Source organism: Rhinolophus hipposideros (assembly GCF_964194185.1).
Source record: "Rhinolophus hipposideros genome assembly, chromosome: 23".
Lineage (NCBI taxonomy): Eukaryota > Metazoa > Chordata > Mammalia > Chiroptera > Rhinolophidae > Rhinolophus > Rhinolophus hipposideros.
This window is the reverse complement of record NC_138069.1, coordinates 10969989-10986809: the sequence shown is the minus strand read 5'-3', so window position 1 is coordinate 10986809 and position 16821 is coordinate 10969989. Positions and strand designations below refer to the sequence as shown.

The window sequence follows — 16821 nt, the reverse complement described above, 5'->3', positions numbered from 1 at the left end:
CAGCATCTGACTGGAGCCAAGGCGGCTTTTCCTGCTCCCCCTCCACAGGGTCCCGTGTCCTCATGGTAAGGTGGCTCCAGTGGCTTCCCATGAGCTTCTGTTCCCTGGGCATTCCAGGCTTGGACAGCACTGGGGAGACAGTCCTTGGGGCCACCAATCACCCTTGGCTGCCTCCTCCTGGCTCCTCCAGACAGGCTGCCCTGGGTAAGGCCTTGGGGCCTGAAGCTCTGACCAGCGAGATGAGATCTGTGCTCAGATAAAGTGGCCCCAGGCAGTGGCTGCCCAGGCTGGGCGGGTGGGTGGGTGTGGTGCTGCCAGTTAGGGCTCCCTGGCAGGGGGTGGCCTGGTGGTGGGTGTGCGTGCAGAGGTCAGTTGAGCCTCACCAATGCGGGGCGTCTTCTGGGAGTGGCTATTTTTAGATCCCGGCTTTCATGTGGCCGAGCGCTGGGGAGTTCACAAAGCATCTATAACGCGTTTCAGATGGCGGCGGCGCGGCAGACAGAGAGGCTGGGCCTGCTGCCACCAGAGCCAGGGCTCAGTTAGTCAGAATACCCTGAGCCGGGACTCCCGTCACCTGTCCCTCCTCCCCACCCTCCCTTCTTGCCTGAGGAGGAGGATGGCCCTGAAGCAGTCCTTGCAATGCCCAGCAAGCCCACCTGAGGCCCAGCCAAGCCAAGCTGTTGGGCCTGACTGCCCCTCCAGCCAATACTAACTGAACCTGAGACCCTCCAGGGCCCGGGGGCCCCACCCCCACGTTAGAGGAGGAAACTGGGACCTAGAGAGGTTAACAGATTTGCTCAAGGTCATACAGCCAGAGAGGTGGCCCTGGTGCCCTGGCTTCCTTCTCCGTCGTGACCCTGGCCTCAGAGGCAAACAGGGTTTTCAAGGAAGAGGCAACTTGCCACCCCTGGCTAGGCCTGGCCTAGCAGACGTGCAGCCCTACGTATGCAAACCCCACTGCCCACTGCTGCCTGGGGCCACAGCCTGCCCAGCCATGCCTGCAGCCACTGCCGCACACCCGTGCTTTGGAAGCAAATAGTGTGGGGCCCAGACAGCTCTCTTGTCCTTGGAGAAAAAGAGTTGGTTGCTTTAATGGGAGGGAGAGGGGGATCGGGGGGAGCTTATTTGGCTTCCTCGGATCATGGGGGAGCTCTGGCTGTGGAGTTGGCCATGGCATGAAGGCTGTGTGTCACCAGCCTCCCTCTGGGCTTTAAAGCCATGTCTGCTGACACAGCCCAGGCAGACAGTCTCCATGGGTGGGACAGGCTACCCGGGCCACTTCCCCAGAGGAGAGGGCCGGACTCACGCCCTTCTCAGCCCCACACCAGGTCAGGGCCCCTATCCAGCAAGGGACAGTCTCTCTACCCACCGGGGGACTGAGACTAGGGGAGCCCCATGTTCCACAGGACCAGAAAGGGCCAAACCCTCTGATCAGAACAAACCCACCCAGCTGCAGCTCAGAGACTTCCTGCAAGCCAAGGCTGATGTGGGCCACACCTTTTTAAGGGAGGGAGGCGGCACCCAGGTCCGAAACCCAAGCACCATAGGTCAGCGAGCAGAGGCAGCAAATGGCCTGAAGGAAGAAGCTAACAAGGTCCTGGGTTCTCAGAGATGCCCCTCCCCAGACTCCTGGGACCTGGGAGTCCTGCAAGAGACACGCTCATGAGAGGTGCTCTCTGCACCCTGGCTGACTGCTGGGGTTCAGTTCTCCTCAGTAAACAGGGGGCCAAAACCCTGGACTTAGGACCCTGGAGAGAGAGAGAGAGACTGCGAGTCGAATGAAATTATATGCAATGGAAACTTCCATTTCTGAAGCACTCCTGCCTTGCACACGCCAGTGCGCTCAGGTCTCCCCGAAGCCCACCCCCTTGTACTGCTCCAATCACCCCTGCACCTCCTAGCGTCCACCCTGTTCCAGCCGCAAGCTCTGCCTGCCTGGCCCTCCATGTCCAACTCAAACCATCTGCGGGTGGACGCCCCCTGCCCATCGTGCTGCCCACACCCCGCATGTGCCCACCAGCCCCTCCCAGGCTCCGGAACCAGAAGGCTTGTGCACGAAGCTCACATGCTGGGCCCCGGTGTTGGCCCCCCTCTCCAGCCTCACCTCGTGCCCCACACAGACCTGCGCTTCAGGCCGCCCTTCCAGTGACCGAGAACATACTGATTGATATCTGCCTCATGCCTCTGCTCAAGCTGTTCCCGCACACCTAGAGCATTCTACCACTCGCACCTGCACAGACCTCCCCTTTCAGGAAGCCTTCCTGGCTGCCCCCTCCCCACTGGCCTCTCTCCCTCCTCAGCGCCTTTATCAAACTTGGGCAGAACCTCAAAGTCAACTCTGAGCCTCCACGAGTCTCTGCCTCGCCTGCCAGGACGGCCCTGGGAGGGCAGAGGCAGTCGCCCTCTCTGTGCTGAGCCAAGGCCGAGCGTCCAAGTGCGTGTGGGGAGCTCAGTAAATGCCAGCAGGATGTGGACCCAGGATTCTGGGTTCAGCAGGCAAAGGACGCTGAGGGAGGCGGCGCATGACGGGCTCCCTCTGCCCACTCGGCTCGGCGTCCTTCACAAGGGCCACTTACACAGGGGCTTCCACTCAGGAAGCACCTACTGTGTGCCAGGGACTTCACACACATTGTCTCAGTCCGGTCCACAGTACCCAAGGAGGAGAGAACCCTCATTAGCCTCACTTTTAGATGGATAAGGAAACTAAGGCCCACGGGGCTTAAGAAACTTACCCAGGGCCACTCAGCCAAGGACTGGCAGATACGGTGTTTGAGGGTGGACCTTCTACCCCTCTAAGGGGCCGTGGACAAGTCCCTTTCCTGAACTAGTCTTACTGTCCCCACCTGCAGAAGGAGGGCTGCCGTTGGGGGAGGAGGGCCCTGTGACCTGATAAAACACCTGTTTCCTCCAACGGAGTCTTGTTTGTACACAGTGGCAGGAAGCAGCCAGTCACAAGGTACGAGGCAGTGTGACTGCATGGCTTCGGGGCTGCAGTGTCGGGGGGGGGCTCAGCAGACGGGCTCCCCTGCCCCTCCACGGGGCTCTGTGCCCACCCTGGTCGAGCTTCACCTCATCGGTTATTCAACATGAAGCCAGCGCCTCTGTAGTCCATTCTTAAAGCTCAGCTAAACCTCGTTTCTTGCAGGGGTGGGGTGGGGTCTTAGGAGACCCAGGAGCGCATGGGCTGCTGGCAGCCTTGGGGACGGGCCACCAAGCCCTCCCCAACTTCACACCTGCTGCTTGGGGCACCTGGGAAGGTGGGCAGAGATGGTATAAATGCCCCCATTTGACAGCTGTGGAAGCTGGCTTGGTGAAACCCTGGTAGGGCCAGGGGAAGAATACCTGGGTCCTAGTGACCAACCCAGGGCTTTCAGCCCTGTACCCTGCTGAGTTAGAGGAGTAGGCAGGCAAGTGGCCCGAAGACTGCAGCCCCTGGGGACAGGGTGGGGCAGAGGCCTCAGGATGAGCCTCCTCCTGGTGCTTTCCTGGCCCTGTAAGGCACCGAGGGGGCACTCACGTCCGACCTTGGGTGCCGCTGAGGCGGGCTGCAGACTTCCCAAATACCACAGCCAGCATCACGCAGCCTCCCAAGTCAAAGGAACTTCTAAGTCCCATTGCCACCACAAACTTACTAAGTGAACAACAAGAGAGGAAAGTGCACGTTGGCCAGGCTCAGGCTTGCACAGACCCCGCAGTAAACTGGGCCCTCAGGGAAGCAAATGCTGGAATTCTTCCTCCCTCCTGACCCCGTACTTCTCCTTGAACACTGTGCTCCAGGAAAAGAAGTAAAATGGCAGCTGAGGAGTGATGTGTCCCGAGCATCATTCCCACGGGTACAGAAGGCAACCTGTGAGCAAACTTGAAGCCACATGAGGGACACAGTCAACAAGAGGGATAAACCCAGACGCTGTCCATGGGCAGTCGGGGGGGCGCTGCAAACGCGCACCCTCACACCCAAGGAAGCACGGGGCAAGACACGAGGGCTGCGTACAGGCTGCATGAGCAAAGGTCTTAGGATGGCTCAGAGGCCAATGACCACATGGGTCTCTTCCCTTTTTTTTCTTACAAAACAGCTTAAGTCCCCAGCATGGGAGTCCACGCGGGCCTACCAATGGCCCCAGAGGAGCCAGGACAGCAAGGGAGAAAGGCTCAGCCATGGCCAAAGCCCCACCCCGAGTCCAGGCCACGCCAGCACCTTCCTGGGCACCTCCTGTCCTCACTCAGACTCTGGAAGGAGGGCTCACCACTCCCCCTGTGCAGATGAGGACACTACAGCTCACAGGTAACTTCTGACAGATGGGCTACCTTTGGTCTATGCATGGCAAGTGCATCATAAAGCAGTGCCAACTGCTTGGCCTGAAGAGCTGCCAGGGCGGCCGAGGCAGCCAAGGCCCAGGGGCACGCAGAGGGTACCACTCGGATGGTCAGAGGTCTCTCTGAGGAAGTGACATGTGAATTAAGCCCTGAATAAGGAATGAGAAGGTGGCGGCCATGTAAAGAGCTGGGGAAGAGAATTCCCAGCTGAGGAGACGAGCGCAAAGGTGCTGTTGGCTGTAAAGCACATCATGACACTGGTGGCTGCTACTGAGGGAGAGAGGAAGAGTATGGTGCCGACAGGGAGGGCTGGCCACCAGGCACCCGGCTGTGCTGAGTGGTTTGGACTTCACTCCAGGAGCAATGGGAAGCCACTGCAGGAGTTAATCAGCAGAGAGATGGGATCTGATTTATGCTTTTACAGGACCCATTTGGCGGCTCCGTGGAGCCTGGATTGGGGGTTAGGGTAGGGGTTAGATTGCAGACCAGGGTGGGGGCAGAGGGAGCCTAGAGGAGGCTGTCACTGCCATCTGGGTGAGGGATGGCAATGCTTGGGTTTGGCGGGGGCGACTGCAGTGGAGAGGTGGACGACTTGGGATGCTTGGAGGGGAGCCCGGTGCCTGCCAGGCCCGTCTGCACGTGTCGGACGACTGCACCTTCAAGGAGCTGCTCTGCAGACCCGCTTCCACAGCCCACGCCCAGGGCAGCTCTGCCAGGACACCCCAGCTAGACATTCTGCAACTCCACTCCTCTGGCCAGGAAGGAAACTGAGGCAGAGGCTGGTCCTCGTCCAGCTGGGTGCCCAGCCTGTGCCAGTCTCCCTTCTAACAAGCTTCACTCCGACCAGGGCTGGGGAGCAGCCGTCACTAGCCCTCGTCAGCAAGGCCGCGCGGCGCTCTCTGAGGTGGAGGACGGTGGGGGCTGGGTGGTGCTTCTCTGCAGAGCTCCCTGGATAGGCTGGCCATGCATCAGCAGCACTTCCTTCCTCGGAGTCTTGCTCAGACCCTCACCTCCTGTCCTCCAGGGCTTGGTGGAGTAGCCCTCACCTGGACCTCACACCTTGGAGTCAGGCGACATTAAGCCCATTGCCAGGAGCCCCAGCATGAGTCCAACCATTCAACTGGTCTCCCCTCCCCTGAGGCTGATGCCTCACCCCTCGTTTGGGGCACACCCCGGCAGCAGGAAGGCTGTCAGACAAAGGGAAACAGGCCCAAGTACCTACAAGAGTCAAAAGCTCAGCCTTTTGTTTTTTTAAATACTGAGAGGTAATTCACATACCGTAAAATTCTCCATTATAAAGTGTACAATACAGTGGCTTTCAGTATATTTACAAGGTTGTACAACTGTCCCCACTGTCCTCCAGAACCTACTCGTCACCCCAAAAAGAAACCCTATAGACAGTAGCAGTCAGTCCCCGGTGCCCTCTGCTCTCAGCCCCTGGCATCCATTCATCTGTGATCTGTCGCTATGGATTTGCTGATGCCGGACATTTCATCTAAATTGCAAAAGGCTCAGCAGCCTTCCAGGCCACAGGTTCCAAGTGGAGCCCAAAAGAGGGACCAAAAGAGCGACGTGGCCTCATGTTCTTTTTCAGATGAGGATTTGCAGACCATCAGTCCTGCATATCCAAGAGCCTGGGTTTCCCTAAGGCGTGATATCTTACTCATCCCTAAAGCCCCTCCAAGTCTTGCCCAGAACCAGCCCACTGCCCACCTTCCCACCCCATCCCCACCCAGGTTTCAGAGCACACAAAACAAAACCAAAATCAGGAGGGGCTACTCTGCTCTAGACCAGTAATTGTCTGCAAGCCCACATTAGATGCCTGACAAACATCAGCCGTGAAATAAACTTTGACCTAATTCCCCTTCCCCAAAGAGACTTTACAAGAAGCCAAGTACAAAAAGAAACAAACTTTTTGGAAAAGAAAATCTGCCTCTGCCTAGTGGCGGTTGTGAGGCTGTCACTTGGCCCGTTGCTCCTGGCTAGGTTTGAGTATGGCCATTCTGAGGGGCCCAATGTGGCCGCCACATGGGGGCATTCCACCCATACGTGGACAGAGCCAGTCCGCTCCATGGGTTTCCCCCACTGTCTAGGGAAGTGATTGGCCTTGAGTTCCTCAGCACAACTGCTGACCATTTGGATTTTCTCAGAGGACCAGTTCTAAGGCCCATGGCCAGGGGCTGGGCAGCGAATCATCTGTGCCCTGAAGATGGGCTCAGGAAAGCCCAGCTTTTGGAGAAAACCTCCTCAGGGCCGCTGCAAGGGGCTTCTGACCCACGTTAAGAGTATCTTTTTTGATTTCAGACACATGAACCTTGAATCCCATGATAAATGTGCTCCCAAAGCATGGGATCAATCAATTTTGCTTTTTAAAACCCAACCGTATTTTAAATGTTGTTACAAACTCTTTGGATAACACAAGCAACCGTTCTTACTTGCTATTTGCTTATAACTATCGAGTTTGCTTAAAAGAGGCTCTACTACATTCATGCGTATCTTCCGCACCCAGTGTCACCCCAGCTTAGGCCCTTGCCTCTGTCCTTGTCACCACCCACTGGAGCAGCTGGCACCAGGGCACAGAAAGTCAGCGCCAGAGCCTATCCTGTGTTCCCAGAAACCAGGCAGTGGGAGGCTGCAGCTGGCTGGGGAGGAGGATCGGGGGAGACAGTGCGACACGTAGAAATGCACCCATTGTAGTGTGAGCAAGACCCCAAAGCCAGGAAAAAATAAATGATCCAGGCCAGGGGAATGGTGCTGTGGCCGTGTCGCTGACCCCCTCCCCTTTCCTGACTGCTGGAGTTGGTCCTCCATCCGCCTCCTCTTTGACCAGTGTGACTGAAGACACCAAATGGTCCCATCACCACATCCCTAGAGAATGAGGCTGTCCCTTTCTGGGCTCTCTCCCACCACTTGCCCACGCCATGAAAGGAACTCAGAAACACTGCTTTTCCTGCACCATTGTGAAGTCACAAGAAGCTGGAAGGGAGCCCGCCCTGCTCAGCCTGTTCTTGGGCCCAGGCCTTTGATCTAGTCATGGCTATCACAGCGCTCTCAGCCCCTGACCAGCAAGCAACTCACCTGCCAGTAGTTTGGCAGTGGTGGGTCCTGTCAACTTGGCCCCTCTTTGTAGGGGGCCCAAGAAGCGTCTTTGGTAAGCATCTGGAGTGGAGGTCTCTGGGGAGAGCTACTCCATTAGGTGGAAAGGTCAGTGCACAAACGCTCTCCCAACAGACTTGGAAGGAAGCAAACACCTCATAGATGGAGCCAACCAAAAGCAGAAAGTCAGACAGAACACTCATTCAACATGCTCCTTCTGCAAATGAGAAAATGAGGGTCCAAAGGGCAAGGCCCTCATTTCCTGAGTCAGCAGTCTACCAGGCTTTCCATCCTGGGTTTCTGGAGAGAATCCTCAATGTCTTCTCACGTCCCACTAAATTCTGCATGAAACAGCTCTTAGAACCAGCCCTCCTCACTCCGGATTGTTAACAGTCTGGCAGTCACCCTCCTCCCTCTGGGTGACCCCACCACTAGCCATGTGAGTCTCCTACCTGCACTGGGCCTACATTTGCATGCAACACCACCCACCAGAGTCCCCCAAACCTTTTATGTACTCTAGGAGCTCTCACCTCACCCCCAACTTGGGCCACCTAAGGACAATCTGAAACACTAATCTGAATTTTGTTTCAGTGCAGGTTTACTGCTCCAAAGCACTCAGAATAGGCCCTTCACACTTGAGGCACACTTGCACCAATGGGCAGAAAAGCATGGTTTGTAACGATCATGACATCTTTACAAAGCACTGGGTACTTAAACATACTTAATTTGCAAATTCATTAAACAGGCTTCTTAACGCTACTGGTTTGAAACACCTCTGCAAACCCTTCTTGGTGCGTTTGAGACCAAGCCAGCTTCATAAAAACCCCCTTTCCATACATGTTGAGCGTCTTTCTCTGACAAGGAAGGGTGCAGTCATGCCAATAAAGACAGAACAAGTACAGCATGTTTCTCACCCACTCCCAGGAGAGCTGAAGCCCATCAGCTTTTCTGGCGGTTCCTCCAAGCACCAATGCTTGGGGCATTGGCCTTTTGGGAGAAGGCTAACTACAAAACTCACAGCTGGGACCACACAACCCACGACCACCCTCGGGTGCATGGGGGTGGTGTGGTTTCAGCTCAAAAGTTCACGGAGAAGACCCCACCCCAGCATCACCTAGCACCAGGACAGGGCCTGCACCTGCTTGTGAGCAAGCCGGGGAGACAAGAGCCTACAGCTAGCGGGTGCCCTGGGCCGTCCGGTCCCTCCTGCCTTCAGCAAGTACGCTGGTTCAGCTCCCCTTGCGCACCAATGGGAAGAGAGACCAGAGCGGAGTTCTCACGCATCTATTTTGTCGTCGGCAAAAGTCACTTCGTGCCCACGCCTCACGTACCTGGTCAAGGGGGTAGCAGGTCAAGGCGGGCTGGGCTGCGGGGGCCACTTACCAGTGGGGGTTGCGGCTGGGGGTGCTGCCCTGCTCCGGAGGGGGGTGGGTAGTGCATGAGCAGATTGAAGGCAGAGTAGACGGTGTCTTTGTACATGCCGCTGGCACACTCAGGGGCCTTCAGGCCTGGAAAAACCACAGCTGGGTCAGACACGCCAGCCCGGGGACGCGGGCTAAAGGCTGTCTGCTCTCGAGAGGAAAAAATAAGAATTGCCTTCAAGTTCGTGGCTTGCGAAGGTACGGGCTGGGGGTGCAAGCAGTGCCGGGTTTTGCCCAAGAACCCCGAGTCCAGGCCTCCCCCCAGCGGCCCCTACTTGACTCCCACCCCGCCAGGCGGCCCAGGGAGCTCCGCCAACGCTTTCTGCTCAAGACAGCGGATTAGTCAGTCACCTGGGCAGGAGGGGAGGCGGAGATGGCGGGGGTCTGTTTACTCCTATAAAGGTCAGGGCACCGGAAGTGACTCGGGCCGGCGGCGCCCGGGAAACCCGCCCCCCACACGCCCACCCCCTCGGTTTTACCGCCTCCCGGAGCTGTGGTTGTTGGGGAGGCAGCACCTCGGCCCCCTCGCTCCCCCGGAGCCCGGCGGTGCCGAAACTCACCGTCCTCCAGCGGTTCTGGGAGTTTGTCGGGGAAAAGTCTCTGCGAAGTGTGCTCCCGCCCGAGTGCCTGCGGGGACATACAGGGGCCGTGAGGGGCGCGGGGAGAGCTGGGGGCCGGGGACAGCAGGGTTCCGAGGGATGGACATCCGAGAGCCGCGGGCGGGAGGGCGGGTCCGCGCGAGCCGAGGCCCGGGCGGCGGCGGCGGGGAGGAGCGGTGCGCGGGCGGCGCTCACCTCCGTCCCGACCTCGGCCTCGCCGCGGGCCCCTGCGCGGGACCCCGGGACCCCGGCGCCGCCAGCCGCGTCCTCGGACTCATTGACCAGCGACGACTTGAGCTCGGCCAGGTCGCGCTCGGGGCCCGCGGCGTTGTCGCGGCTCTTGCCGTCCTGCTCCTCGCCCTCGTCCTGGAAGGCCAGCAGCTCGTCCGGCGCGCCGAGGTCGTCGCCGCCGCCCCCGCCCGAATCCAGCTGCGGCATGGTGCGCTCCGCCCGCGGAGGCGCGGGGCACGGGAGTGAGGGGCGCGAAGCCGGCCCAGGAGGCGGCGAGCCCGGAGTCCGGACCTCCGAGCCCGGAGCGCGGGCTGACTCCGCCTGGGCGGGCTGCGGGCGCCAGGCTCAGCGGCTCCCAGAGCTGGCGGGCCGAAACATCAAAGGCGCCGCCGGCTGAGTGCGGGGGGCGGGGCCGGGACGCCGGGGGCGGGCCCGGGCGGGGGGCGGGGCCGAGTCGCCCCGCCCCTCCTCTCTGGGGAGAAGCCACGACGCGCCCAGTGGGCATCGTCTTAAAGGGCTCGCTCTCCCTTGCGTTACCCCAGTGATGCGTTGGACCAGCCCCAAAAGCATCACCTTTCTCCTGAAATGCTGGGACTTTAAAGGAGATAGCGACTCCCCTTCCTCACCTAGTGATTCGCGCCCCGCGCCCAGGTTTAGGTTTCAACCCCTTCTGCGGAGAGTGCAGGTCTCCTAGGCTCTTGAGGTGATTTGGAACAGGAGACAAGGTGTGAACTGTGTCTATCTCCGGGCCCAGTACGCCCTGGGCTGGGAGCTGGGAGCCGCCTAGAGCTTGGGGCTGCTCGGAGGCTGTGTCCAAACCACAGATTGGCAGGTTAGGCCCCTCAAAGCCGTATTCTCCAGCCTTAAACCAATCTAAGACCTCTTTCCAGGCTGCCCACTCACAGCGCGAACACAAGCGTGTACTCGTCACACATTTATTGAGCGCCTGTTGCATGCCGGGCTCATACAGCACGCATCCATGAGGGCCTCTCAGCCATGTGACGGCTCCGAGGCGCGAACATCCAAGTGGACGAGGAGGAAGGACGCCAACCCCCCCATGGGGTCACGCCCTCCCGGTCCCACGACTCTCCCAACTCAATTCCACGCCTAGAACCTGTGGCCCGGGGATGCCAGGCTTCGGGCAGACAGGTGGGCTGCGGGTTTCGGAAGAGGGGTAGGTGGTGCGAAGCAACAACGCGGGAAGTCGCACTCCCGAAGAGCCCATTGACTCCAAGCCTGGTGCGGGGGTGGGGCACGGGGCGGGGGGGGGGGGGGAGGGCTCGCAAGGTCCGGGATGCAGGGTGCACAGCCGGCGGAGCGCGGAAACCTGGGCCAGCTTCCACTGCATCTCTAAGGCCCCTGGGGTCAAGTCCACGCGGGCCTCCACGGCATGCTTGGCCTCGCCTCAGCATCCAGGAGAGACACCCGCCCCTCTGGATCGCAGTGCAGCAAACCGCAGCCCCCAGCAGGTTTCTGTGCTGGATTCTGTGTAGACATTCCCTTCTCTCCCGAGAGCAATTGGGGCAGAAGGTATTCGGTAAGGGACAGTGTCTCGGATACTCCAACGGCTCAGAGTATCACAAGGACCCCTGGCTGCGGCGCAAAGCCAAACGGAAGAGGGCCACGCCGCCCCTCTGGGTCCAGGTCCAGCCTGGCTGGCTGCGGATCAAAGAGCCAAGGCCGTCCTTCTCCGCGCACAGATCCTATCTGCGCCAGCCCAGTGGGGCGCCTCGGCCCCCCACCTCAGGGCTGGAGTGCCCTCTTTTCCTCCCTTCCGGGAGCAGAGGGGGGTGGTGAGCACTAATGCTCAATATGGCGATGGAGACGTGGGGAAGACCCTGCTTATTAGGTCCCTCCCCTCCCCCCCTCTTTCCCTGCTGTGAGCTTGCTGCTCAGTCTTACCTCAGCCCTTGGGGAGGAGGGGAGGACTCCTGCTAGACTTGGCAGAGTCGGGAGGGAAGAGGGTACAGGAGGAGGGACCCACGACCTTTCCCCACCTCAACCCCTGAGGTTTTAAGTTCTGGCTTCCAGATGAGCCTCCTCTGGGAAAGCTGAGTGGGAATGCGGATCTGCCTAACCCAAAGGTTTTGAGGGTCCTCCTGCATTTGAGGGTGACCCCAGCTTAGCAGGAGCCTCCTCCAGGACAAAGGTCCCCAGATTCATGACATTCCAGTGGACACAGACCAGTGTGGGCTGAAGTTTTCTCCAGCCCATGGAGAAAGGAAAGAAGTCAGGGTGACAGTGAGGTTTGTTTTTCTCAAGAAGGCTAAAGTTTCTCAGGATAAAGCATTAACCTTTAATCAGACATGATGAACTTTCTGTTTTATTGGTGTGAAAACAGCTTTTCTTTACTGCAATGATGGTGAGAATTGATTTTTTTTTTTTACATTCTTATTTGGCTAAAGAAAAACTTGGCCACTCTCTGTTCATTCTCCAACCCCCAAATTTCTTTGGACATTTTATAGGACTGAAATTCCAAAGTCTGGGAACCACTGCCCTGTGGAGTCATGGCTCCCACCTCTTGCTCTGCTGGGTGGAATCACAGATGGGGGGGGACACGTGAGTCAGGAGAATAGGAGAGTGAGGAGGAGTCAGGGAGAGAGAGACAGGCTGAGTCTCAGACATCCACAGCCACACTAAAATCAGCCTGAAAGCCTGCTGAGGGAGCATGTACCCTGTACCTACACCTCAGGCTATGGAGAGGGGAGGGGCAGAGGAAGCCACTCCAGGAGCTTTGGCTGCTTGAAAAGCTGAGAAATCATTAGAGTCAAGTTTGTTGCTAGATTAGTCTATACAGACCATGAGCAGAAGGAGGTCAGATAATGGCGAGATCAATGGGGCTGGAGTCGTCAGGCTGGCTTCCTGGAGGAGGCGGACTTTGAGCCTGGAAGGCTCTGTAGAGCTTGGAGAGATAGAGAGGAAGAGGAGATAATGCTTGTCCCCAAAAGGCAGGTGCGGCCCTGCAGCAGCCCCTTGTCTAGTTAGCACTGATTCTATCACCATCATCCTCACAATGACTTCATAGCTTCACACACATTATCTCATTTAATCACCATACCAATCCTATGACGTAGGGATTATTGTCCCCGTTTATGAATGAGAACTAAAGCTCGAAGAGATTGAATACATCACCCAAAGTCCCACAGCTTGGAAACGAGGGTATCTGAATTCCAAACCCAGGCAATCTGACTCCTGAGCCCATACCTAAACTATTAGACTCTAGAATTCCACTGTGTCCTCTACAATTTCAGAGGGGGTCCTTATCCACTTTGTGGACTTTGCAGACAAATGCTGATGAGTATCTCACTAATAGAGTTCTGACTTTCTGGGTGGCTCATGCCGCATGGAGGAGCCACCAGGAGGATTGGAGCATCTCACTGGCTGGTCTGTGTAGGGTGGCTCAAGCCCTTTGCTGGGTGAGAGCGCTCAGAGCATCTCCCCTGAGTCAGACCAAGCTCAGTCTGTACCATCTCTCCCCTGGGCCCACCCTAGACTGCCTGCTCTGGGTACTGACTCAGATCTCATACCGAGACAATAGGCCCTGGAATGGTGAGTAAGATCTGCTGTGGCTACCCCCTTGGAGGTGACCATGGAGTTTTGGGACCAGGGCCAGCTGCAGGGAGGCCCCAGAGTCTTCTGAACTTATGCAGCCCAGGTCAGAGCTGGAGATTTAACAAGGCTTCATCTTCATGCAAATGTGCTGTCCTCAGATGCTGGATGCAGCTCAAAGAGCTCCTGAGGGTTGAGGGTTGGATCAAGACAGCCCCAGCTTTGGATTTAGGCAGACCTGAGATTTCGTCCCTGCCCTACCACTTACTGGCTGGAGGACCCCAGACAAATCACTGACCCTCTTTGAGGCTCTACTTCCTTGTAGGTAAAATGAGTATCACTGAAACTGCCTCGTAGGAGCAAGGTTGAGATGAACCACGTATCCTAGGAAAGAGCTTAGTGCAATGCCTGGCACATTCCAAGCGCTCTAATAAATGGGTGCTCTTGAGCTAGAAATTTTTCGGAAGTTGTTAGGCTAATTGGCTCTTCATGTAACGTCATGTAAATCATCTAAGTGTTCTCATGGCTTGAGCTCACTTAATCACAGCTAAGGCTGAAAATATACATTTTCTTTCAAGTTCCTTTAATATGAAAGGCCCATGTGAACTCTGACCTTCCCTAACAGGGAGACCCTTGAAAGGTGGCATTTCCAGAAAACGGCTCAAAGGAGCCCCAGATGGATTTGGTAAATTACAACGGGGAGAGGTTCCGAGTGGCGTCTCTTCCTGCCTGCCAGCCTGCCTGGAATCCTGTTGGGGCTTGCCAAACGCTGCCTGGAGGCTGGGCTGCCGGCTGGAGCAGGAACACTTCCCATGGAGCCTTGTGTCTCAGGGCAAAGCCTGGTCACACGTCCTAGAGGCAGACTGTGGTTTGTTACTAGAAACACAGTTTACTCTCTGGAGACAGTAGTTTTGCTGCATGTTCGTGTGTGTGTGTCCATGTGTGTGCCTGTGGGTGGTTCTGGCCTGAGAATGGCAAAGACACACAAGTGCTGTGATGTGACTGCTCGGGGTCATGGACGAGGCAAGCTGCCTTAAAATGAAGCAAGAACGATTTGGGATCATTTCTTTCTTCTTTGTTATCTTCTGTGGGTTCTCTCCCCTCCCCCTCCCCGATCTCGTGCAATAACCAAGGATTGCTCTCACAATAAAAATTTAGTAATAAAGCTAGATGCTAGCTATTCCTGATGAAACCCCCAGGAAGTTTGGCCAAATTGACTTAAGGGGTAGTTGGGGTTACAAAGAGAGCTGCCCCACAGCTTCAGGGGGCTTGCTATGACAATTTCCCATGAGTTAATTTCCCAGATTGTGCCAGCCACTGTTCCCAATGAATGGGGCTGGGATTTACTCAGCAGGAGGAATAAATAACCGTGGGTTTCCACAGGAAATGATCTGGAATAAAAGGGACCAAGGTGTCAGCAGCAAAGGCAAGCCAGGAGTGGCTGCTGTGTGCGAAGCACCTCGTTACCAAGGCACATGATCTCCCCAGAGTTTGGTAGTGGGAGGCCTGTGTCCTGCTCCACACTCCACTCCTGGCCTGCTGCTTGAATGCAAGTAAGTCCTCTGCCTTCTCTGGGCCCAGTGCCCCTTATCTAGTTCCAGGGAGGCAGTGAGGGGCCCAGCCATGAGATCAGAGGTGAGAGACAAGAGACAACTGCAATAGGAAGTGGGGGACACTGAGTCCCAGTGTCCATGTGGAAGTTTCCTGCAGTTTAGCAGAGGAATGTGGTCACATGCGCTCCTGTTTGGGATGTGGGGACAGCCCCAGACACATTTACATAGGAAAGGACCACGAGAGATCTTTTCTTGAGACAGGGCTGTAAAGCTTTGCTGCTTATCCCTAGGGCCTGGCATAGAGCTGGAAAACTGCAATGCTCAGAAATTTTTGGACAGTTGACTGGATGGATAGATGGATGGATGGGTGAACTATTCACAGAAGTGATCGCTTAGGATCCAGGGAGGAGGCAGCAGGCTTAGTACCTGCTTTCAAGGAACTTGTCATCTTGTGGGGGACATCAGGCCAGATAAACGTTCCAGGAGCCAGGGGTTCAGAAACATGGCTATTGTACACAGGTCATGGCATGCAACGTGGCAGTCGAGGAGGGCTTCCTGGAGGAAGAAGTTCAGCCCAGGAGGCAAGTAAAATTTAAGAGGATAGGGCCTTCATTAGGTGGGAGAGTAGCCACACTCTGGGTTATGGTAGACTTTGACCTCATACGGTCTCTGGGTCCTGGATGAATCGGGATCCTGGGGGAGAGTTTGACCATCTATGAGCCTTGCCTAGAATGGCACATTATCGTGTCCCAGTTCCTACAGTCCCCCCACCACCTGCCACCTGAGAGAATTCCTTCTAAGTACCCCATTCCCAGACACTGGCTTTCCCTATTTGCCCTTCTCCTAGAACAGACTACCTCCTGGGTGCATAACTCACCATCTTGCACTGGGCTTCAAGGCTTTCCTGCTAAGTGCCCCGTGGAGAATGCCCCCTCTTGTTTCTAGCAGCTGGGTCAGTGGGGGAAAGAAGCAACTAGGCATGGGGGGCAGGGAGGACTTAAGAGGACCTGTGCCAGATCCCAATGTACACAGCCAGGAAAGACTCTAAGAAGTCCTGCACCCGAGAAATCCCATCTAGCTTCCTTCAGCCCAGTGTCTCCCAAACTTATTTGACCATAAAACTACGTTTCCATATATGGTTTTCCAAAGAACGTGGTTCCTCTGAACATCTTCTGGGAGGATGCTGGTATCCCCAGTTTCAGGAGGCAGGGAGGGACAGTCCTTATCCAACACATATTCCAATTTGTGTCCCTGATATGGAGGAAGTCACCAATAGTTGAAACCCAAACTGACTGTTACAGCTCTAGCCAGGTTTCAGCCCGGCCCTGCTGGAGCCATTTTCTGGAAATGCCACCTGCTGGGTGCTCAGCTTCTTGGGACGATGGAAACTCCACCTGTGCCCTTGCCGAGTGCTCACAGGGACTGCGCACAATGTAGTGCTGCGTAGATGCCTGCTGCCCATGGGATGAAGTGCTTGTGTAAAGGTCCAGCTCAACCCAGTTCCTCAAGCTACAGAGGGCTATTCCCATTGGTCTGTTACTTGGGAATTCTGCAGTGTCTGAGACGCCTCGTTTTGTCAAGGCTCATGTCTGAGCTCCCCCTCCTCCAGGAAGCCTTATCCACAGGGATCTCTCTCCCTTCCAGACTCCCATCCCCTTTAGAATTGGAGCCACTCAACATCCTGAGCTGTTTGGTCTCTGCTTCCTGTGAGTGAGTCTCCTGTCCCTTGACTGCTGTCTTTGTCAACGGATGGTCAAGAGCTGAACTTGAAAATCACAGCGTGTGTGTGAACTGGGGCTTCTCCACTTCCTCACTGTGGATGGGAACTTGGGCCAGCTACCTCCCTCCTAGAGCCTTTGGTTCCTCATCTGCTAAGTGGGAGCAAAAATAATACTTTGCTCAAAGAGCTGGGAGATGGGATGAGTTCCTGCTCGTACAGTACTTAGCGCAGTGTTTAGTACAGAGCAGGTACTTGCTAAGTGGCAACCAGTGTCAGTTATTATTGTTACCGGCCAGCAAGGATGTGCTTGGGAGCAGGCCCTTAGAAGTGCTTAGCAG

At 56.5% G+C, this 16821-nt stretch overlaps 1 protein-coding gene across 6 annotated transcripts in view; it reads right to left on the bottom strand.

Moving 5' to 3' along the window:
* Window positions 1-10062, bottom strand: part of TCF7 (transcription factor 7) — a gene marked incomplete at its 5' end in the record, with an annotated part of 31240 nt that extends 21178 nt beyond the window's left edge. For 4 of the 6 annotated variants that reach the window (XM_081035145.1, XM_081035147.1, XM_081035146.1 and 1 more), the window contains 3 exons: window positions 8794-8918; window positions 9392-9458; window positions 9626-9868. In XM_081035145.1, coding sequence (XP_080891271.1) covers window positions 8794-8918; window positions 9392-9458; window positions 9626-9868 — 435 coding nt within the window. Of the gene's footprint in view, window positions 1-8793; window positions 8919-9391; window positions 9459-9625 lie in introns of all 6 variants that reach the window. The other 2 variants (XM_081035149.1, XM_081035148.1) reach the window with 2 other exon arrangements.
* Window positions 10063-16821: the final 6759 nt, after the last annotated feature.